At 45.0% G+C, this 21921-nt stretch overlaps 1 protein-coding gene and 1 long non-coding RNA gene across 4 annotated transcripts in view; one reads left to right on the forward strand and one right to left on the reverse strand.

Moving 5' to 3' along the window:
- The window catches only part of LOC112544311 (uncharacterized), a 157775-nt gene continuing 135854 nt past the window's right edge, over nucleotides 1-21921 (forward strand). Inside the window, exon 1 of one of the 2 annotated variants that reach the window (XR_003087646.3) lies at nucleotides 1-349. This is a non-coding gene — a long non-coding RNA (uncharacterized LOC112544311). Of the gene's footprint in view, nucleotides 350-11282; nucleotides 11470-21921 lie in introns of those variants that run through there. The other variant, XR_016348061.1, reaches the window with a different exon arrangement.
- Nucleotides 1504-11131, reverse strand: LOC102453115 (keratin, type I cytoskeletal 19). Of its 2 annotated transcripts, XM_014569102.4 has the most exons (8): nucleotides 10595-11130; nucleotides 6594-6676; nucleotides 5521-5677; nucleotides 5112-5273; nucleotides 4857-4982; nucleotides 4487-4707; nucleotides 2326-2354; nucleotides 1504-1815 (listed from the first exon to the last, which is right to left on the reverse strand). In XM_014569102.4, coding segments are annotated over exons 1-7 (1188 nt in total). In that variant the 5' UTR covers nucleotides 11033-11130; the 3' UTR covers nucleotides 1504-1815; nucleotides 2326-2353. The 2 variants fall into 2 exon arrangements, with proteins under 2 accessions (XP_014424588.1, XP_089630182.1); XM_089774056.1 differs by lacking the exons at nucleotides 1504-1815; nucleotides 2326-2354 and having other exon boundaries at nucleotides 4486-4707; nucleotides 10595-11131.

Genomic DNA, 21921 nt, shown 5'->3' on the forward strand with positions numbered 1-21921 from the left:
CTTGTTCCTGTGGGATACAGCTACGCATTGCCCCTTACTCAGCGTAGATTGTAAGGCAATCCTCAGTGACCAAACACATGATACTTGGAGACGGGGATGTTATGTTACAAGTTAGCTATTACTCTGAATATTTTACATGTTGGGCTGTCTTTTAACACAGCCCATAGGAGGTATGGGGGTGGTGCCTGTGGATGGGGTCAGCATTCAGAGCCACCTGACCATTTCCCCTCCCTCTTCCACCCCAGGAACTGCTGCTCGACATATTGGCTGCTTTTGGGAATGGTGCAAGACCAATGCAGGGGTGAGCCTGCCTTAGCGCCACTGTGCCACCATCTGGGAGACGCCTGAGGTAAGTGGTGCCCAGCTGGAGCCCACATCCTGAACCTCTGCCCCAGACCTGAGCCCCTCTTGCACCCTGAGCCCCCTCCCACAATCTGCACTCTGAACCCGCTCCTGTACTCAGCCCCCAGTTGCACCCAGGCTCAAACCAGAACCACTCTCATACTCCGAATCCCTTAGACCAGGGCTGGCCAACCCACAGCTCGTGAGCTGCATGCGGCCCTTCCCCCCTTCAAGTGCGGCTCGTGAAGCCTCCCCCATGGCTCACGAAGCCGCCCCTAAAAATGGCCCCTGTTTCCCTGTGCTCACCATCCAGTGCAGTAAAGCAAAATGGCTCCAGCAAGATGGCACTGGCCGACGGGAGACTGATGTGGCCAAAAAGCCACCCGGAGTTGTGTTTAAAGGCGCAGAGTCCTTTTTTTTTTTCTCCCCTGGGGCTTTTTTTTTTGCTCAACTCCTTCCCCTTCCTCCCCCCCGCCCCCCCCTCCCCCGGCTCTTTGTGCTATATCCCCAATTATTGTGGCTCTTTGCCTTTAATGGGTTGGCCACCCCTGCCTTAGACCAAGGCCACAGCCTGCCCTCCTCTGAATCCCAACTCTCTGCCACAGTCTGCTGAAAGTGGGTGAGAGGAGAGTGAGAGGAGGGAGAGGGGATGGAGTGAATAGTTCAGGGCCTTGGAGAAGTGGTGGGGCAGAGGCAGGGCCTCAGAGAAGGAGGTGGGGTCAGGGTATTTTGGTTTTAGGTAGATCCTGGATTGCACTTAAATTCAAAAAGTGACCTTGTGTTTGAAAAGGTTGGAGGCTGCTGTCGTAAATATTCAGATACTGAAGGTTCACTGCAATTGGATATGGATTTGTCACTCCGTGGGGTATGGTTTATCTTTTAGTTTGAGGATAAATGTATTAGAATATATAGTTGCATGGAAAAAAATCTTACGCAACTTTCCGTCTTGAGGGATCTTATATGTTTCTGTTGGTTCTCACTCCATTTTGGCATGCTTTATTCTCTCCCCTTTCCCCCCCCCCCCCCCCACAGGAACACTTGTTCCCGCTCACCATGTTTTTATCAAGAGTACTTTGTAGTTCATTCACAGTCCTCTTCATTTGGCTACTGCCGTTGCTATTCATAGTATCCATTCGGTATATCTCAATAACCAGACAGAAGTGAAGTTTGCATAAATCAGATGGTTTTATTAGACAGTAGAAACAGCAAAAATAATAGTAAAGGAGAACTGGAAATATATGAATAACTAGCCCAGGTCACAAATTAATGGCTCTATTCTACCTTGAACATTGTGTGGTCTAGAATTTCTTAGAAGTGAATATCTCAAAGCACTACTGTCTGTTTGTGATGGTATCCCTCTGTACCAATTCCTGCTTGTCTAGTGTTTTTATTCTTGTAGAGTAAGATAGTCTGTGTGTCTTCTGTAGTTATTTCCATCCACCACCATGCCTCCTTTGCTGCTGCTTTGAGAGCCTGCCGCAAATAAGGAGGTAAAGAACAATGATTAACCTAGCATGTTAAACGTGAAAAAACAGCTTCAGCAGGCAGAGAAAGAAATTTAGCTGTTTTCAGCTCTCTGTCCTCCCCCTTGCCACCTCCCCCAACTTTTCTCTGTAATAACATTGAATTTGAAGCATGTGCCACTTCTACAGTATTTTGCAAGATATTCTTAAAAGTGTGCACAATAGCTCTGAACTGGTCAGTCTTGAATTTCTTCATAGTCCTCTCACCCATAGGAATAACGATGGGTGCTTGACTTTTTATATAGTCAGTTAGTATCTTGCTGCAGCTATATAAAGATCCCGAGCAAATAGCTGTAATCTGTTAAAAAAAATTCAAAATGAACTGAAAGGCATTCATTGTTTGATTTCTATCAATGACAGGGACCAACACAATTGCACAGATAGCTCATCAATAGATTCTTTTTATAAAGTAAAAATTCTCCACCTTTTAAAACTTCCCATAAGGAGAAAGAATCCTTACCAGTAGTTCCATAAAGGGTCCCAAACATCCTGTGGCACAAAAAGAAAATAATTATAGCAAAGAATGATCACAAATACCATGTGTTGGATGTGAGGACGATAGAATGAAAATTCTCTCTATCAGGCACCCTTTGCAACCTCAGGAAAGGGGAATTTATCTTCTTGCTAGCTCCCCTACAGACTTTTCTGCTCCTTGGTTTAAGAAAGGGAAAACTACAGAAAATATGTCCGAAAAGGGAATTAAGGAATAAATTAAATATGAGAAATTTAAGAGTCTGTGAAAGCCTACATGATTTTTCATGTTTCAGACTATGAAAAATGTTTTCCCTTGGTGCCACATGAACTGAGAGATGGTTATGCCACCAAGTCTGGGCGATGTTATGTTGCTATTTGAAATTAGCTAGGTAAACAGGTCTACATTCACATCCTCCTTAAGATTTATTTCTACTGTGATGCCTGTGAGAAAGAACCAGCTGTAGCTATTTGTAGATAATCTGTTTTGTTTTGTAAACAATACGAACAACAGTGTATTATTAAGAAACTGTATAACTGGCAGCCATTTACCACTTGGATTACTTTACTTATGGCATACTGTTTTTTCTCTACTCTTGCCTCTTTGGTTGTTCAGATTTGAAACTCATTAGGACAGAGACTTTGCCTGCTTTTATTTTTAGAAGCATCTAGCATTGTGTTGGTATTCATAGAACCATAGAGCTGGAAGAGACCTTAGAAGGTCAAGTCCAGCCCCCTGCCCTAGGCAGGACCAATCCCAACTAAATCAACTCGGCCAGGGCTTTGTCAAGCCAAGACTTAAAAATATCTAGGGATGGAGACTCCACTACTTCCCAAGGTAACCCATTCCAGTGCTTCACCACTCTCCTAGTGAAATAGTTTTTCCTAATATCCAACCTGGACCTCTCCCGCCACAACTTGAGACCATTGCACCTTGTTCTGCCATCTGTCACTACTGAGAACAGCCTCTCTCCAGCCTCTTTGGAACCCCCCTTCAGGAAGTTGAAGGCTGCAATCAGATCTCCCCTCGCTCTTCTCTTCTGCAGACTAAACAGACCCAACTCCCTCGGTCTCTCCTTGCAGGTCATTTGCTCCAGCCCCCTAATCATTTTGGTTGCCCTCCGCTGGACCCTCTCCAATGCATCCACATCCTTTCTATAGTGGGGGGCCCAGAACGGGACACAATACTAGTAATACACAGTATTACTGGAAACAAATTATAAATTGACTAGTAATAATTAATATATATGAGGCAAAATAGTAATTCCTATCTGCACACCACTGGTGATCACTGCCATTTGAAGATTTGTCATGTATACTGCAAACATTCACTGGACGTTTTAGAGTCTCCCAAGTGTATTTTAAATTGAACACACTGTGGGGGCAGAGCTGCCACAGACATATAATAACATAAGAATGGCCATACTGAGTCAGACCAAAGGTCCATCTAGCCCAGTAGCCTGTCTGCCGACAGTGGCCAACACCAGGTGCCCGGGATGGACTGAAGACAATGATCAAGCAATTTGTCTCCTGCCATCCCTCTCCAGCCTCTGACAAACAGAAGTCAGGAACACCATTTCTATCCCCTGGCTAATAGCCTTTTATGGACCTAACTTCCATGGGTATGTCTACGCTACCCTCCTATTTCGAAATAGGAGGGTAATGTAGGCATACCGCAATTGCAAATGAAGCCCGGGATTTGAATTTCCCAGGCTTCATTTGCATAAGCCGGGTGCCGCCATTTTTAAATCCTGGCTGGTTCAAACCCCGTGCCGCGTGGCAACACGCAGCACGAACTAGGTAGTTTGAACTAGGCTTCCTAGTTCGAACTACCGTTAATCCTCGCGGCACGGGGTTCGAACCAGCTGGGATTTTAAAATGGTGGCACCCGGCTTATGCAAATGAAGCCCGGGAAATTCAAATCCCGGGCTTCATTTGCAATTGCGGTATGCCTACATTACCCCGCTAATTCGAACTAGTGGGGTAGTGTAGACATACCCCATGAAACTATCTTGCTTCTCTTTAAACTCTGTTATAGTTCTAGCCTTCACAGCCTCCTCTGGCAAGGAGTTCCACAGGTCATATATGTCAGTGTAACAACTCTGTAACCTTAAACTCAAATATCTTGTGTAGTGGGTAGAGTTACATACTAGGAGCCTTGGCCTTCCAGCAGTTGGCGGTAAGTGGCAATCTCCTGTTCCAGATGGGTCTTGATGTCCATGAGCATCCTGTATTCACTATTCTGCCGCTCCATGTCAGCTCGAAGGTCAGTGAGCTGTGCCTCAATGTTGCCAATACGCTGCTGTATCTGTGCTAGCTGGGCACCATAGCGGTTCTCTGTGTCTGCCAAGGTGCCTTCCAAGCCAGCTTTCTGAAAATAGCGAAGTTGGAAGAAAAATAATTCAAAGGCTCTCGCCAAATACAGGATTGTTCTTTAGAAGGGAAACACCCTGGATTAGGAGTCACTTGTCCCAGCATGCATCTATCAAGTCCAAAATTTGGGGAGAAATTGTCACATACCATGCTAAGCTGGGATTGAAGCTCTATCTCCAGGCCCTGCAGGGTGCGTCTCAGATCTGTGATTTCAGTCTTGCTGGTCTGCAGCTGTTCAGTGTTGACAGCCACTTCTCGGTTCAGTTCTTCAGTCTAAAGCAGGGGAAACATTTGAAAAATGGAATGGGATTTTCTGAAAAAATCACAAAAGGCTTCAGGAGCCCGTTTCTACCAGACATTTGAAATTCTTTTCTTCTGCCTTGTACCGTTTTATGGTTTTACCTTGTTGTTGAACCAAGTTTCAGCATCCTTCCTGTTCTTCTCGGCCATGACTTCATACTGGTCTCTCATGTCAGTCAGGATCTTGGACAGATCAATACCTGGTGCAGCATCAACCTCAACACTGACTTGGCCTCCTGTTTGCCCACCCAGGGCATTCATTTCCTATAGTAGCATTGCAGAAAAAGACACAAGCGTTAGTTAAAGACACTACAAATCTCTCTGGAATTCACCAGCTCTCCTCAACGGCTGACCTCTGCTTGACCATTCTTAAATATATGGAGCAGGAAGTCTTTATTTACTGAATCTACGAGGCTTTTTATATTCTACTAGAAAGTCCAACATAACACCGAGAAATCCCAGATTCCCTTCCACATATCTGTTATCGTTTAAACTGTGATTTTTTTTTTACCTCCTCATGATTCTTCTTTAGGAAAGACAGCTCCTCCTTCAAGTTTTCGATCTGCATCTCCAGGTCAGCTCTGGCCAGGGTCAGTTCATCCAGAACTCTACGGAGGCCATTGATGTCAGCCTCAACACTCATGCGCAGGGCCATCTCTGTCTCAAACCTTCAAAAAAGCAAAAAAACCACCCCCCAAATCACACCAAGAGTTATTAAAATCTGAAAACAAGAGGTGAATAATATTCATTACTATTGGCACTGGATTTTGCCTTTAATTTTCTTCATCATATAAAAAGCCCTATATTTGTAATTAGCAGATTTACCCAAAGTTACTTGGGTCTGTAATTTGGGAATTCCATCAAGTGTATTTTGTTTCTTCCACCCGAGAAATTCTTGTCATTCACTATGGGTGTGTCTAGACTACATGGCTCCGTCGACAGAGCCATGTAAAAGAGTTTACTTGACATAGTCAATGAAGAGGGGATTTTAATAATCACCGCTTCATTAAAATAAAAATGGCCACTGTGCTGTGCTGACAATCAGCTGATCCGGCACAGCACGGCAGTCTAGATGCGGCGCGGTCGACAAAGGAAAGCCTTTGTTGACCACTCCAGATCCCGTACCTCCTCCATTAATGTCACAGAAGAGTTCAGCCCTTGACCACTTACCAAATTCTTGGAGTGGCCCCCATCAAAAATTATTGCCCACCCCAGCGCTACACTCAATAAATTCACCTTGTAGGATGCTGTGTTACAATTTTTCTAATCCTTACACAGCTCCTTTTAATGGCTCTGCAGAGTCAGTCTCAGTATCCTCATTAATATTGTACCATTGTTAACATTGTTTAATTGTGGCATGATTTTTATAGACTGATGTCTGCTAACATATAGGAGGAAATCCACCCAACTCATGAAGGTTAGTTGATGAAGCTGTGAAACACACTCTACACATACTGTATATTGGCTATGTCCACTTTCAAACCATATTTTTATTGTCTAGTCTTAATGTATTTGCTTTTCCAAATGATGATGATATGACTATCTGCCTGTCATTCAGGATCTCCTTGCCTTAAATTGACTCACTTGGTTTTGAAGTCATCAGCAGCCAGTCTGGCATTATCAATCTGCAGGATAACCTTAGAGTTGTCAACTGTGGCAGCAAGAATCTGAACAAAAACAAGTGGCACAGATTTAACAGTCTGGGGTAGAAGACAACAAATTCTGAACAAATTCTAGTGAAATTATGGGTGTACTACAGTGTAGCTACACCTACACTGCAGGTTTCTTGCGCAAGAACTGTTTTGCGGAAGAGTTCTTGCACAAAAGGTCTTCCACAAGAGCACGTCCTCACTGCCATGTGCTTTTGTGCAAGCGATGTGCTTTTGCGCAAGAGCGTCCAATGCTGCACTAGCCCTGGCTGTGTTCCCCTAGCCTCTGGGGAGGGCCAGGACAAGGCCACACCAGCCCCAGCTCTCTCCCGCTGTCCTCCGGGGAGGGCCAGGATGAAAGTGCCAGCCCTGCCTCTGTACCCCCAGCCACCGAAGAAGGCCAAGGCCATGACGTGGCAGCCCCAGCTGTCTTCCCGGTCGCTGGGGTGAGACCACGACACAGCAGCCCTGGTTCCCCCCACCCTGAGTACCAGGGAGGAGGGAGGTGGCATGGCACCCATCCTCCCTCCCCCCAGAACACCAGGGAGATGAGGAGGAAGGAGGCCATGTGGATGAAGGTGGAGGCAGGTGGTGGGATAAGGGTGGAGGAAGGTGATGATCATCCCACAGGAAACATTTTTTATAGAAAGAGAGAGAGGAAAGGAGGCAGAGGTGCTGAGCAGAGAAAGTCTGCTGAGTCTACCATAACAGAAATTATGCTCAAGAGGCTTTTATCTTTGTTAGTTCTGATCAGAGATTTGGCAGCTCATATTATTTGTATATAAATAAAAACAAATTATGCCTTTGGATATAACTCTGTAATGGGATACAGTATAATAATATATGGTAATTCTATATCACATTTGTATAGAATTTGAATATTTTATCTATAATAATGAAGGGAGATTGCCTATCCTCTAGAGCTGTAAGGGACTTTGAAAGGTTATTGAGTCCAGTCCCCTGCCTTTATAGCAGGACCAAGTATCATCCCTGATAGATTTTTTTGCCCCGAATGGCCTCCTTTCCTTAAGAATTGAGCTCACAACACTGGATTTAGCAAGCCAATGCACAAACCACTGAGCTATCCCTCCTAGCCCAATCATATACCTGGGCTGTGTCTACACTGGACCCCTTTTCCGGAAAAGGGATGCAGATGAGACAAGTCGGAATTGCAAATGCAGTGGGGATTTAAATTTTCCCTGCTTCATTTGTATAAACATGGCTGCCGCTTTTTTCTGGCTCGGGGCTTTGCCGGAAAAAAGCGCCAGTCTAGACGGGGATCTTTCAGAAAATAAAGCCTTTTCCGAACGGTCCTTTACTCCTGATTTTAAGTAGGAATAAGGGATGTTTCGGAAAAGGCTTTATTTTCTGAAAGATCCCTGTCTAGACTGGTGCTTTTTTCTGGCAAAGCCCCGAGCCGGAAAAAAGCAGCAGCCATGTTTATACAAATGAAGCGGGGGATATTTAAATCCCGACTGCATTTGCATTTCCAGAAAAGGGGTCCAGTGTAGACACAGCCCTGGAGTTTCCATACTTCAGAATTCGGAGTGAGTCCTGTACTACACTATGGACAACCACACAATGAGATTGATTTACTTATTTTTTTTCCTATACCTCATCTGACAAATTTACTATAAAAAACACCTTATAAGGGGTTGGGAAGGAATTTCCCTCAGGTCAGACTGGCCTTGTTAGGGCCCCAGTAGCAGCTGGGAAGCCACCAACAAATTCCCCATGGCTAAAACTGTGGCATGAGGCCCATGTTAGCTGGTGGCCCCATTGGGGGCTGAGATGGGCTGGGGCATCCAACCAGGAGGAAGGGTGCAGGAGCTGGTGGTGACCTTTGGGAATCTCACCTTTCTCTGAAATATGCGGATGCGGGTCACTTGCAAGAATTATCTGGATATATCTCACTTTCTCATTTCCCTGCCATTGCAGGACATTAAGCATTGGTCCCTCCAGTTCTCCGCTTGTAAAACATAATAATCTAGTCTCCTGTTGGCTGTAATACTTAGCTCTAATTTTTATTTTTGTTTACTGTGTGCATTTTGGGTAGTGTTGTGGCACATGATTTACAGAATGTCCGAGTAGGTGATCTGGTAGTCTCATGTGGCCTGGGAAAGCAGGAGCTGCCTACTTTCATGAGCTGGAAATAAACAGCAAGAGCACAAGAGATTTCAGATTAGATAATTTAATCCCAGTGCTTCTTTTTAGGAGATTGGAATCAGTGCAGTGTGCGGTGAGATAAGCCCAGGGGAAAGGAAACTGCATGGATTGGGTCATGAACTCTATGCTAAAATTGGAAAAATAAACTTTAGGTTTTCCCCATGAGATAAAGTGTTTACACAGATCAATCAGCCATCATGTATATCTTCTAGGGCGTGAACTACTCTGAATCAGTTACTGTTCACTAAAGAGTTTGCTAAGGCATAATAAATCCTATAGTTATATGATTTGTAGGCACTTAATTTAGTTAATGTCTCCTGTTTCTTTTTTAAGTACATTTTTAAATACTTCTTCAAAGTTCAAGCTCAGGAGGCAAAATAAAAAGGGCCAGAAAAATCTGTGTTGTGTTAAAATTCTGAAGTGCTCCAGTTCACATGTGCAAACCCCTCTATTTGGTCCGTTCTTATTTTAACTGTAAAGAGATGAGTTCTCTTCTCCGATAACTGTTAAAGCAGTGCGCGCACTGGCTGTCCAGAAGCTTAAACAAAAGCGTATGATTGGTAGGTGACTGCAGAGATAAACAGTTATCCACGGTAGTTTTACAAAATTTAAACTAGTGGTCACCAACCAGTAGGTCGGGAGCTATTGTTCGATCTTGGAGCCTCTGACAGGTGATCCTGACTGGTTTGACCAACAGGCTATTAAGTGCCGGCACTTCACCTGCCCCTTCCTGCACTGCTGCACATCTCCTGCCCTTTGCCTTGGAGCTGACCCGCCACCCCCACCCCCACCCCAGGCCTCCTGCTTTATTTGCAGGGCACGGGAGGGAGGGAAAGGGTGCTGATGTCAAGGTACCTTCTCTCCCATTTGGTATCCTATCTCCACAGAGCAGAGAGGGGGCACAACAGGACTTGGGATGGAGTTTGCTGGCTGCATTTTGGGAGAGGTGCAGGGCTAGGACAGGGTGAGCCTGCCTTACCTGAGGTCAGCAGTGCCCAGCTGGAGCCCACATCCCAAACTCCTACCCCAGTCATGAACCCCCTCCTTCACCCTAACCCCTGCCCCAGCCCTGAGCACCCCTGCAGCCAGACATCCTCCCAGAGCCTGCATCTAGAACCCCCTTCTACTTCCCAACTGCTTGCCACAAACCCCTCTCACACACCAAATCCCTTAATCCTCTCACACACCAAATCCCTTAATCCAAGACCAGAGCCTGCACCCCAACCCTCTGCCCCAGCCTGATGAAAGTGAGAGGATGGGGGAAGGAGGGAGGACAGAGTGAGCAGGGGCGGGGCCTCGGAGAAGGGGCACAAAGGAGGCAGGGTAAGGGTATTTGGGTTTGAGGTAGATCTTGAATTGCACTTCAATTCAGAAAGTGATCTTGTGCTTAAAAAGGTTGGAGACCCCTGATTTAAACAGAAGTGTAACACAGCCATTTAGCTAACAATTTTAATAGGAGATACATTTCATACTGAACATTGCCATTGTCCATCTTTTTTGAATCACTTCCTACCCACATCACTTTTCTACTCTTCCATAATCCACCATTCCTTTTGGCTAAATATCTACTGGGGCTTTTCTTTTCATTTCTTATTACATTTCAGAAATGCAATGGAGGCCAAATATGTCTTTCATAGTTACACTATAAAACAGTTATTATCTGCAAATAATTTTCTTTCAGCTGTTAAAAGCAGTCACACTATATGTGTGTTGTTTTAACAAATATTTTGGACTACCCTTAGATGCTTCTTAACAAACTTTAACACCAACCTTGTCTCGAAGATCTTCAATAGTTTTGTAATATAAGCTGTAGTCATGGGCTGGCCCTGGTCCTTGTTTCTGGTACCAGTCTCGGATTTTAATTTCTAGGTCAGAATTTGCCTCCTCCAGAGCACGTACTTTGTCGAGGTAGGATGCCAGACGGTCATTCAGGTTCTGCATAGTTGTCTTTTCGTTTCCAGAAAGGAGGCCATCGCCACCACCAAAGCCACCACTAAAGCTACTGTATGACCCCCCATCATATCCAGCACCCAAGCCACCTCCGAACCCAGAAGAGACAAATCGAGCAGTAGAGACAGAGATATCCCTGCCACCAGATCCCCCATGGACACTCGGAGTCCCGAAGAAACCAACAGCTCGTCTGGCTGAGGGACCACTAAAATTACCTAAGCCCGAAGAGGTTATTTGCTTCAAGCTGTAAGTGGACATGCTGAGTAAATATCAAGAATCCTACTCTAAGCACAATTCACACAGTTTGTACTCTGGAGGTAGGAGTGAAAGACTCTCACTCCGACCCTGCGTCTTTTATGCTTGTGACAATGGGAGTTGTCCATAGAACATGATATGTAAGCACTGTGGAATTCATCAGCCCTAAGCTTTTTGCCAGCATTGAAATTCTTCTTATTGGTCAGTTGACATGAAGTGGGCTGTGTCTCTTATCCAAATACTTTCACACATACCAGATTTCTTTTTTTCCCTCCCCTCTCTTCCTCTTCAGACAAAAGGTGTGTGTCTTTCTGCTCAAAGAGACTTTTGTGACTCTACAGTGATAGTTTACTTCTACGGAAACAAAAGACCTTTAAGCACACACTCTTCAGCAAGGTACAATGCCTCCTTTGTGGCACCTTTGTGAAGACTCCCACAAGGTAACTGAAGGTGTACAATGAACAGTAATGCACTTAGTGGCTGTTAGGCTGCTCATAGAACCTTGTATAAAGGGAGCCCAGATGACAAACTGCACTGCAAGGAGTGAGCTTTGGAAAAATAGATTCCCACACTTACCCGCCTTTTTTGTTACTTCTCCTGTAAATTCCGTCTTTGGATAAAAAAAACGTTTGAAGCACAAGCTCTTTGCTCTCAGTTCCTTCTGGGAGGACAACTGGACAAAGGGTTTGATTGTGGAAATGGCTGACATGAAAATATCTGTTTCTTTTCTAAATATGGCAAGTCTCTTTCAGTGGCCACGGTTTGATTTATTTTCCTAGCCTTAATTCATAGAATTACAGGACTGGAAGGAGCCTCAAGAGGTTAGTAGTCTGTTCCCAGCACTCATGGCACAATTAAATATTACCCTAGCCTAGATCATCCCTGACAGCAGTTTGTCTAACCTGCTCTTTAAAATGAGGGGAGAGGGAGAGCTCAGTGGTTTATGCATTAGTCTGCTAAAGCAAGAGTTGTGCGTTCTAATCCTCAAGGGGCCCTTTAGGGACCTGGGGAAACCTGTCAGGGATGGTACTTGGTCTTCCTGTGAGGGCAGGGGGCTGGACTCAATGACCTCTCAAGGTTCCTTCCAGCTCTATGAGCAAAGTATATCTCCAATGATGGAGATTCCACATCCTTCCTTGGCAATTTATTCTAGGGCTTCGCCACCCTGACAGGGAGCTCTTCCTATTATTTTTCAGATAATCCATGGGTTCCCAAACTGGGGGGCATGTCCCCCCTGAGGGGACATGATGAAATTCCGGGGGGGGTGGGCATGAGGCAAACCAGCTCTCCCTCCCACAAAAAAAATGTTGCTGCTATTTTTGTTTTTCAGCCTGTCAGTTCTCTCTTTTTTTTTTGCTTAACCAGTTTTGCTGCTATGGGGGGGGGGGGGGGGGGCATGATGGTTTCTCAAAAATCAAAAAGGGGGCGTGATGTCAAAACGTTTGGGAACCACTGCTTTAAACCTTCACTGTCTGAGCATTTCTTGTGTGAGCCAATCAATTGATCATAAACTCATGTGTCACTTTGCAAAGGGCAAAACTGGCAGGAGAACAGCAGCAGGTGGAGCAGTATCCTTTGACATTAATGAAATCGGTATTTCTAAAATGTGCGAAAATCCTTTATTATCCAAGAGTTGGACAGAAAAGTCTTGCTGTTGGTGCTTCTAGTATATCTACAGGCCTCCCTATCAGCTGGGATTTTGCTTCTTTTTCTTCTGTTGCTTCCCCTCGGCCCCATCCAGAAAATGTTACTTAGAGAATGACAGGAGCAAGTGCACTAGCGTTTTGCATTGCTGTGGATCAAGGCCTCAACCGTGATCAGTCCCTACTGGGAACTACCTGGATCAGGGCCACAACCCTCTTCCCAGCCTTTCCTGCCCCAGCACTCAGCTCCTGCCCCTCCCTCCCAGCACTTTCTGCCTGCCTTGGATTGAGTGGCATGCAGGAGGCACTTGGGAGGAAGGGGAAAAGTGTGGGCAGGAAGAGGTGAAGGAGGTCTGAGAAGAGACAGGCAGGTGTGGAAGGGTGGAATTGTTCGGGTGAGGGTGGGGCCTGCAGTGGAGCAGGTGTTGAACACCCCAAGGCAACTTAGAAAGATGTCCCCTGTGCACTTTGGGTACAATCCGTACAATACAAAAATAAGAACACGAGAGAGAAACCAAACAAAATACCCACTCCAACTCAGTGCCTGTGGATGATTCTCACAGACATAGTGAAACGCAGCAGGTGTTTAAAAGTGTGCAGCAAAATTATACACTGCTTGTCCAGTTTAATAGTACCGGCAGTTCTGCACACTATTTCTTCGCCAAGTTTCATTGGGACTCAGATTCGAGAGGACAGAAATTTGAATGAACAGATCTATAGATTGTAGCTAAAGCTACAGTCTAATTCAACAAAGGCTTGTATGCTAGCTGGGCTTGTTTTCTTCCTTCTTGCTTGTTTTTATAAGTCTTTTTCAAACATGTCACAAGATCAATCACTGGCATTGTTGTTTTGAAGGCTTGTGATTTACGCTTATATTTAAAAAAAACGAAAAAACAAGGAGTCCTGTGGCACCTTAGAGACTAACAGATTTATTAGAGTATAAGCTTTCATAGGTAAATTTCACTTCATCAGATGAAATAAGGTAGAAGTTACAGAAGCAGGAGTATATATAAGGAAAAAGTTACTTGTGTTACCAAAGCTTATCAAGTCAGGGAGAAGTGGGTCATTCACAGCATTTGGTGTGGAGATGTGAATATCCAGATGGGGAAATTGCTTTTGTAATACCTTAACCAGTTTTACTATTTCTATTTAGTAACGGATCTAAGCCATTGTTAGGACTCCTTTTGTTCATAATATACATTAAAAACTTCGTATTGGTCCTGGGTCTATCAAACATGGATATTTCCTTAATGTCTTTAGCTTCACTCATCAATTTTCTATACTTCATACCTTCTAGTTTATATTGATTGCTATTTTCCCTTTTTCCATTTGCTATACAGTGGAAGCTTTGTTATCCAGCACTCTGTTAACCAGAAAACTTCGTTAACCGGCATTGCTCCCAGTCACAATACTGTCACATCTTCAGGCGCACAGGCATGGCTTGGTTTACCATGACTGGCTTAACAATTTTTTACGTAAGAAGTACTAATCATCTTTAACTCAAAATAGAAATGTGAGATCATCTGCCTCCCACTACAAAACTACCAATATTAAACACTTGAGTTTTACTATTATTGTCCATTGGTTTTTCCTAGGTTGATGGGACCCTCAGATAACCAGAATTTTTAGATAACCAGAATGCCCTAATCCCCGAGAGTGCCGGATAACACAGATTTTACTGTATATTGCTTTTTCATTTCTAATTGCTGCTTTCATTTTGCCAGTAAGCCAATAGTGATTTAATGATGATACATAAAGAGCAAATACCTGTACATTAGATGGCATAATTACATAGAGTTGATAGTGATATGGTCACTGAGCAGTATTTCCCAAAAGTGGGTCCCAGCCCAGCTGTGGGAAACCTGTAGATGTGTTACCATATCTAGGGCTTGATTAACCTTGGCCTGGGCAAATATACACTTCTTCCAGCATGGAGGAGAAACATGGTGGGATAGGGTAAGTTGTGGTGCAAATCCATCTGGCACTTCCCTCCCAGCAGCAGCTCCAGTTCTGCATGGCTGGGCCTGGTTTTCTGCTCCGTGTGTGCCTACCTGGCTCATGTTACAGCACCAAACTTGAGTGAGTCTGTGATCCTGTGCATCATGTCACCATGCTCGGACTGAGGAGCCGTGACCAGCCCCATGGGATAGAACAGTGTTTCCCAACCAGGGTTTTGCGGAACCCTGGGGTTCCACAGACCATCGTCAGGGGTTCCGTGAGAAACCGTGGAATAAATAAATACACTTTTTTTTCTTACAATGTAAGCTGACATATATATATAATGGCTCTTGACAAATACATTTTCTTGACAATAATTTAGTAGTAATTGAATTGAGCTCCCTGCTGTCAACTTTTTCTAGCCAAGCAAACGTTTTCATAGGAAGGGGTTCCTCGGGATATGAAAAATTATTTTAGGGGTTCCTCCATGAGAAAAAGGTTGGGAATCACTGGGATAGAAGGTACCTCAGAACCTCAACTCTCATGGCCTCCTCTCCACACTGGGCCAGGATTATAGTTGTGGTACCGGAGTAGAAAGTACATATATGTAATGGTGGGTTGTAACCAAAGACAATTAGCAGTTGATGTGCTGCCTTAGTTAAAGTTGTGAATCACACCTCTAGAAGCAGCACGGTTGGATTCCTTTCTCTCAATATGGGCTACTGTGTTGAAATAGCTCTCAAAAGATTGTGGTATAAATATAGAGCCTTTAGGAAGAAACACTGGTGACAGTTTTGCCTACAAAAGATCTGAGTCCTCCTCAGCCTAGGACAGGAAAAACCTGCCCAACAGGATCCAAGTGTGTCTGAATGAACAGCGAGGGAAATCCATTTGTGGCTACAGCAGTTTTATTGTGCTATATGGTGTTATGAGTGCTAAGGTGTACAGTATGTCTACACTGCAGATTGTTTTTGGCAAAACGGCCATTTTTCCGAAAAAACTTCACTTACGTCCACACTGCAATCACGTTCTTTTGGAAAAAAAAAATTAAAAGAACAGAGGGGTTTTTCCAACATTGGTAAACCTCTTTCTACAAGGAAGAAGCCTTTTTCCGAAAGAGCTCTTTTGGAAAAAGGAGTGTGAGGACGGGGAAGAGGGAGTTCTTTCGAAAGAAGAGGAAAGACGAAAAAGCACAGGTGCCCTGGTCGCCGCTCAGCCTATAGCAATCACAGCTTAAATGTGAGAAAGCGTCCATTCAGCGTGGTCCATGGGTGCTATGTTTTGAAAAAGCAGATTGCTTTTTTGATGCACGTGGGCATTGTGGACACTCTCTTTCAGAAGTTTTTTTGGAAGATCTCTTCCAGAAAAGATTCTTCTGAAAGAAGCCTGCAGTCTAGACTAGCGTGGTTCCCAAGCTTTTCGGCATCACGCCCCCTTTTTGATTTTCGAGAAATCCTCATGCCTCCCCCTCCCAAAAAAATAGCAGCAAAACTTGGCATGGGATTGATGAGGGTGTGTGTGCCTGGGTCATCTTACGCCCTCTCCCCCCCCCCAGAATTTCTTCATGCTCCCCCAGGGGGACACGCCCCCCAGTTTGGGAACCTATGGTTTAGACATAGCCTTAGAGAATAAAGTGGCATCAAAGAAAAGTTAGGTCTGTCATTGCCAAATAATAATGCTTCATAAGGCAGTTGCATCAGCTCTCTGCCGTTTCCACCTACATGTTCCTTGGAAAAACAGGGTCGCCATGTCACTCTGCATTCCCTATCATGCCAGACACTGCATCCTTAGGAGAAATCGGGCTGGTGACAAATAACACCTTCCATAATTTTAGGATTTAAATTATAAAATCTTTGAAATATGATGAGAATATCAAGGTGCTGTAACCAGAGAAACCATAGGATCTTGTAATTTCTGTCTCCTGTCTCTGTAGTCCATTAAGGCTAGATTATCTTACTTGTTAAATCCACTTTTGATTAATTACATACAAATATAAAAATGAAATGGTCATACTGGGTCAGACCAAGGGTCCATCTAGCCCAGTATCTTGTTTCTGATAGCAGCCAATGCCAGGTGCTTCACAGGGAATGAACGGATTAGGTAATCATCTAATAATTCCCAGCTTCTAGCAAACAGCGGCTAGGAACACGTCAGAGCAAGGTTTTGCATCACTGTCGATGTGGTGCAAAGTGAACCATATGCAATGTTTGGAACCAGGCTCACCTTTGCCATCTTTAGATTTTAAATGATTGGGAGTGGGCATTGTCTTTTACCTGATTGTACAGCAAAATACATATTTGTGGTGCAGTATAAAAATTATCATATCAACAACATCATCAAGGTCACATGCTCTGGCAGCCCTCCTGAATTCTTGATTCTCTGAAAGCTCATCAGATACAGACATTAATTGCCCAGATAAAACAACAGACAAATATTAATGGTGTACTGTGCTAAGGTTAGATATGGCTCAGGTTATACGCACTAACTATCGCATTATGGCTACATTACAGCTTATGCCACTGCAGCAAAATACCAACATTTTCCAGTAGAGATTGCATCCAATTCTAGGGCCCCCATTACAGAAAGGATGTGGACGCATTGGAGAAAGTCCAGTGGAGGGCAACAAAAATAATTAGGGAGCTGGAGCACATGACTTACGAGGAAAGGTTGAGGAATTTGGGCTGGTTTAGTCTACTAAAGAGAAGAGTGAGGAGGGATTTGACAGCAGCCTTTCACTAACTGAAGGGGAGTTCCAAAAAGGATGGAGAGAGGCTGTGGAAATGGCAGAATGAGGAGCAATGGTCTCAAATTGCAGTGGGGGAAGTCTAGGTTGGATATGAGGAAAAATTATTTCCCCAGGAGTGGGGTAAGACACTGGGATGGGTTCCCTAGGGAGGGGGCGGAATCTCCATCCCTAGAGGTTTTTAAGACCTGGCTTGACAAAGCGCTAGCTGAGAAACTGCCAGACTCAGTGACCTGCTGAGGTCTCTTCCAGCCTTAGGATTCTATGCACCTTTACTGTGATCATGCTTAACTCCTGGGTGCCTCAGGGAGAGTAGATTCTAGTTAGGCTATGAGATTTTATGTGTACGTGTCTCTTTTACTATGATGGCTGCATGAATTCACTCTTTCCAGCACTCCCTAAACCTGGCAGTGCTCACAGATGCAGCTGAGTTGCTTCAGTTGATATAATGGAAAAATGCTTCCTGTGCCTGAGCTTTTGCTACTTCCCCTCACAAAAATGAAAGAGGTCAGAAAGTAGGTGTGTAAAATGTTAACTCATTAATCAGTAAGCATTAGGCTTGCCAGTTACCTGACCATAGCCATTAACCTCTGGCTGGACCCCGGGCCTAGCCATGCTGGCTGGACTCTGGCTCTGGCCATGCCACACTGGTTGTGGCCTGGCCAGATCCAACCCACACCATGCTAGCTGGACCCTGGCCTCACCAGAGGAACCCCAGTCCTGGCCATGCTGCACTGGAGGGACCCAGAACCAGGAGGGCCAATAGACTTGTGAGGGGGGGGGAGATGGAGAGGGTGGTTCTGTGTTCCCAGAAAGGGCAAACCTTCAGCTCTGCCCAGAGCACCCTGTACAAACCCCTTCTGCAGGACTCCCTCAGAGCCACCCAGAGTGTGCCATGTGGAACTCCAGCAGGAAAAGCAAAGGGCCACTGGCAGCTGGTTACTTCTGGCAGCAGGCAGTGCCCCGCTCCTCCTCCCAACCCATCCACCATGGTTCTGGAGACCCATTATACTCCTCTGGATTCCAGAGATAAGGAATCATCACCTTAGGAGGAGGAGAAGCCTTGTAGCCCCAAGGCGAGGAGGTCTGCAGCCACCACTCCCAGGAGGAAATGCAGGGCATTAGTGGTTGGAGACTCTTTTCTCAAGGGGATGGAGGCACCCATCTGTCACCCTGACATATCGTCCCGGGAAGTAAGCTGCCTGCTAGGGGCCCGTATCCAAGTTGTTATAGAGGGACTGTTGAAGATCCCGTGGCCCTCTGACTACTACCCCATGCTACACGTCCACGTAGGCACTAATGATACTGCAAGGTGTGATCTTGAGCAGATGAAAAGTGACTCCCAGGCTCTGAGAGCACAGGTGAGGGAGTATGGGTCATAGGTGGTGTTCTGGTTAATCCTTCAGTGGCTGAGGCAGAATGGAGGTGAATGCCTGTCTGAGAAGATGGTGTTGCCAGGAGTGTTTTGGCTTCCTTGGCCATGGGATGCTGTTCCAGGAAGAAATACTGCTAGGCGGGGATGGGTTCCACCTATTGAGGAAGGGGAAGAGAGTATTTGGATACAGACTGGCTAATCCCATGAGGAGGGCTTTCAACTAAGTTCAGTGGAGGGAGGTGCCCAAAGCCCACAGGTAAGTGAAAAATATGGAGATCATGGAGGGGCATATGGGCTGTAAGAGCAGGCATAAAGGAGAGATAAGGCAGAACCGGGGGAGCAAAATCAAATCAGTATCTTAGCTTTCTGTATAGGAATGCAAGAAGAGCATTTCCAGCAGCTCTAGAGAAGTTATTGTTCCCCTTTATTTGGCATTGGTGAGGCCACATCTGGAGTATTGCCTCCAGTTCTGGGGGTCCCCCTACTATAGAAAGGATGTGGATGCATTGGAGAGGATCCAGCGGAGGGCAACCAAAATGATGAGGGGGCTGACGCACATGATCTACAAGGAGAGGCTGAGGGATTTGGGCTTATTTAGTCTGCAGAAAAGAATAGTGAGGGGGGATTTGAGAGCAGCCTTCAACTTCCTGAAGGGAGGTTCCAAAGAGGCAGGAGAGAGGCTGTTTTCAGTAGTGATGGATGGCAGAACAAGGAGCAACAGTCTCAAGTTATTGTGGAGAAGGTCTAGGTTGGATATTAGGAAAAGCTATTTCCCTAGGAGGGTGGTGAAGCACTGGGATGGGTTCCCTAGGGAGGTGGTGGAATCTTCATCCCTAGAGGTTTTTAAGTCTCGGCTTGACAAAGCCCTGGCTGGGATGATTTAGTTGGGGTTGGTCCAGCCTTGAGCAGGGGGCTGGACTCGATGATGTTCTGAGGTCTCTTCCAGCCCTAGGATTCTGTGATTCCATGATTCTAAGGGTGTGTCTAGACTACATGCCTCCTTCGACGGAGGCATGTAGATTAGCCAGATCGGAAGAGGGAAATGAAGCCGCGATTAAAATAATCGCGGCTTCATTTAAATTTAAATGGCTGCCCCGATCTGCCGATCAGCTGTTTGTCGGCAGATCGGGGGAGTCTGGACGCGATGCGCCGACAAAGAAGCCTTTCTTCATCGGCACAGGTAAGCCTCGTGAAACCAGGTTTACCTGTGCCGATGAAGAAAGGCTTCTTTGTCGGCGCATCGCGTCCAGACTCCCCCGATCTGCCGACAAACAGCTGATCGGCAGATCGGGGCAGCCATTTAAATTTAAATGAAGCCGCGATTATTTTAATCGCGGCTTCATTTCCCTCTTCCGATCTGGCTAATCTACATGCCTCCGTCGAAGGAGGCATGTAGTCTAGACACACCCTAAGTGTGGGGAATAAACAGGAAGAACTTGAAATACTAGCAATGAACATAACTATGGTATCATAGTCGGTATCACTTGGTGGGATAATACGTATGTTTGGTATATTGGTAAAGAAGGATACTGCTTCCTCAGGAAGGATAGGCAGGGAGAAAAGGGAGGAGGTGTTGCCTTATATATTAAAAATGTAAATACTTGGACTGAGGTTGAGATGCACATAGGAGGCAGACTTATTGAGAGTCTCTGGGTAAGGTTACAAGGTGTAAAAAACAAGGGTGATGTCCTGGTAAGGTGTCTACTAAAGACCACTTAACCAGGAAGAAGAGGTGGGTGAGGCTTTTTTTAAACAACTAACAAAATCTTCCAAAGTACAGGACTTGGTGGTCATGGTGGACTTCAGCTATTCAAGCGGCGAGGAGTCCTGTGGCACCTTATAGACTAACCCAAGTGTTGGAGCATAAGCTTTCGTGGGCAAAGACCCACTTTGTCAGATGCATGTCGTGGAAATTTCCAGAGGCAGGTACCTGCATCTGATGAAGTGGGTCTTTGCCCATGAAAGCTTATGCTCCAACACTTGGGTTAGTCTATAAGGTGCCACAGGACTCCTCGCCGCTTTTGCAGATTCAGACTAACACGGCTACCCCTCTAATACTTCAGCTATTCAGACATCCATTGGGAAAATAACACAGCAGGGCACTAATTATCAAACAAGTTCTTGGAATGTATTGGACACAATTTTTTTATTTTAAAAAGCAGGGAGGCAATTGAATTTGAAAATGGAAGGCAACGTGGGTGAAAACGATCATGAAATGATAGCGTTCATGATTCTAAGGAATGGTAGAAGGGACATCAGCAAAATACAGACAATGGATTTCAACAAGGCAGACTTTAATAAACTGAGGAAGCTAGTAGGCAAGGTCCCATGGAAACAAGACTAAGAAGAAAAACTACTGAAGAAGGTTGGCAGTTTTTCAAAGGGACATTATTAAGGGTTCAAAAGCACACTATGCCACTGCATATGGCAAAAGAAGTCCTACAAAATCTGGAAACTAGGTCAAAGTTCAAAGGATGAATATAAACAAATAACACAAATATATAGGGACTGCAAGAAGTACTGGTACCGACCAGAGCCGGCCACAGCATTCGATTTAGCAGATCTTAACTAGACTCACTAAATTGAATGTCAAAAGATCAATCTCCGGCACAACAAATTAAGATGTGGCCTAAGCCTCAGAGGTGAGGAATGGTAGACTGATTCTCTAGGTTTCAGACTCAAATTCTCCTTTGTTTTCTTCCCTTTCAATTTCTTGTTGGAAATAGCACACAGTAAAGGAGAAAGTCAGGGGCGCTTAATGAAGTGACTAGGCGTTTGGCCAATGTCTGTATAAAATGCAAACCTTAGGGCTTCTTGTCTGCATAGCGCAGCATAGCCCATCATTAATCATTCACCTTCAAATACTCAGTGTTTGCCTACTCCTTGTAGGTGCCAACAAATTCAAGGACAAGAATGTTTACGTGTCTCGAAGCATGTTCTAACACATACACACCCAACTGTTAATAAGCCGTGAAGAAACATTTTTCAAGATCACGATTTTTGAAGTGAAAAAAGATATTGTCTCATTATCTCTGCAGGATTTGAATGCATTACCTCTCACTGGAATGAAGGACGAAGCACATAAACCGTGTCCCATAGGGCAGAGGTGGGCAAAGGGATCTCCATGGAACATATCCAGCTTGCCGGTCCACTCTAAGAGTTGTGTGCCCCTTGCCGGGCAGGTACAGGGAGC

The sequence above is a fragment of the Pelodiscus sinensis genome, chromosome 29 (genome assembly GCF_052426305.1).
Source record: "Pelodiscus sinensis isolate ZL-2025 chromosome 29, ASM5242630v1, whole genome shotgun sequence".
Classification (NCBI taxonomy): Eukaryota; Metazoa; Chordata; order Testudines; family Trionychidae; genus Pelodiscus; species Pelodiscus sinensis.

Excerpts from the sequence above, each read along its gene's own strand:
- LOC102453115 (XM_014569102.4), bottom strand. The coding sequence starts at position 11,032 with ATGTCCACTTACAGCTTGAAGCAAATAACCTCTTCGGGCTTAGGTAAT. Across the intron at positions 5,678-6,593 it reads GCTGATGACTTCAAAACCAA|GTTTGAGACAGAGATGGCCC; the intron begins GTGAGTCAATTT and ends GCTTTTTTGAAG. Across the intron at positions 4,983-5,111 it reads AAACTTGGTTCAACAACAAG|ACTGAAGAACTGAACCGAGA; the intron begins GTAAAACCATAA and ends CCCCTGCTTTAG.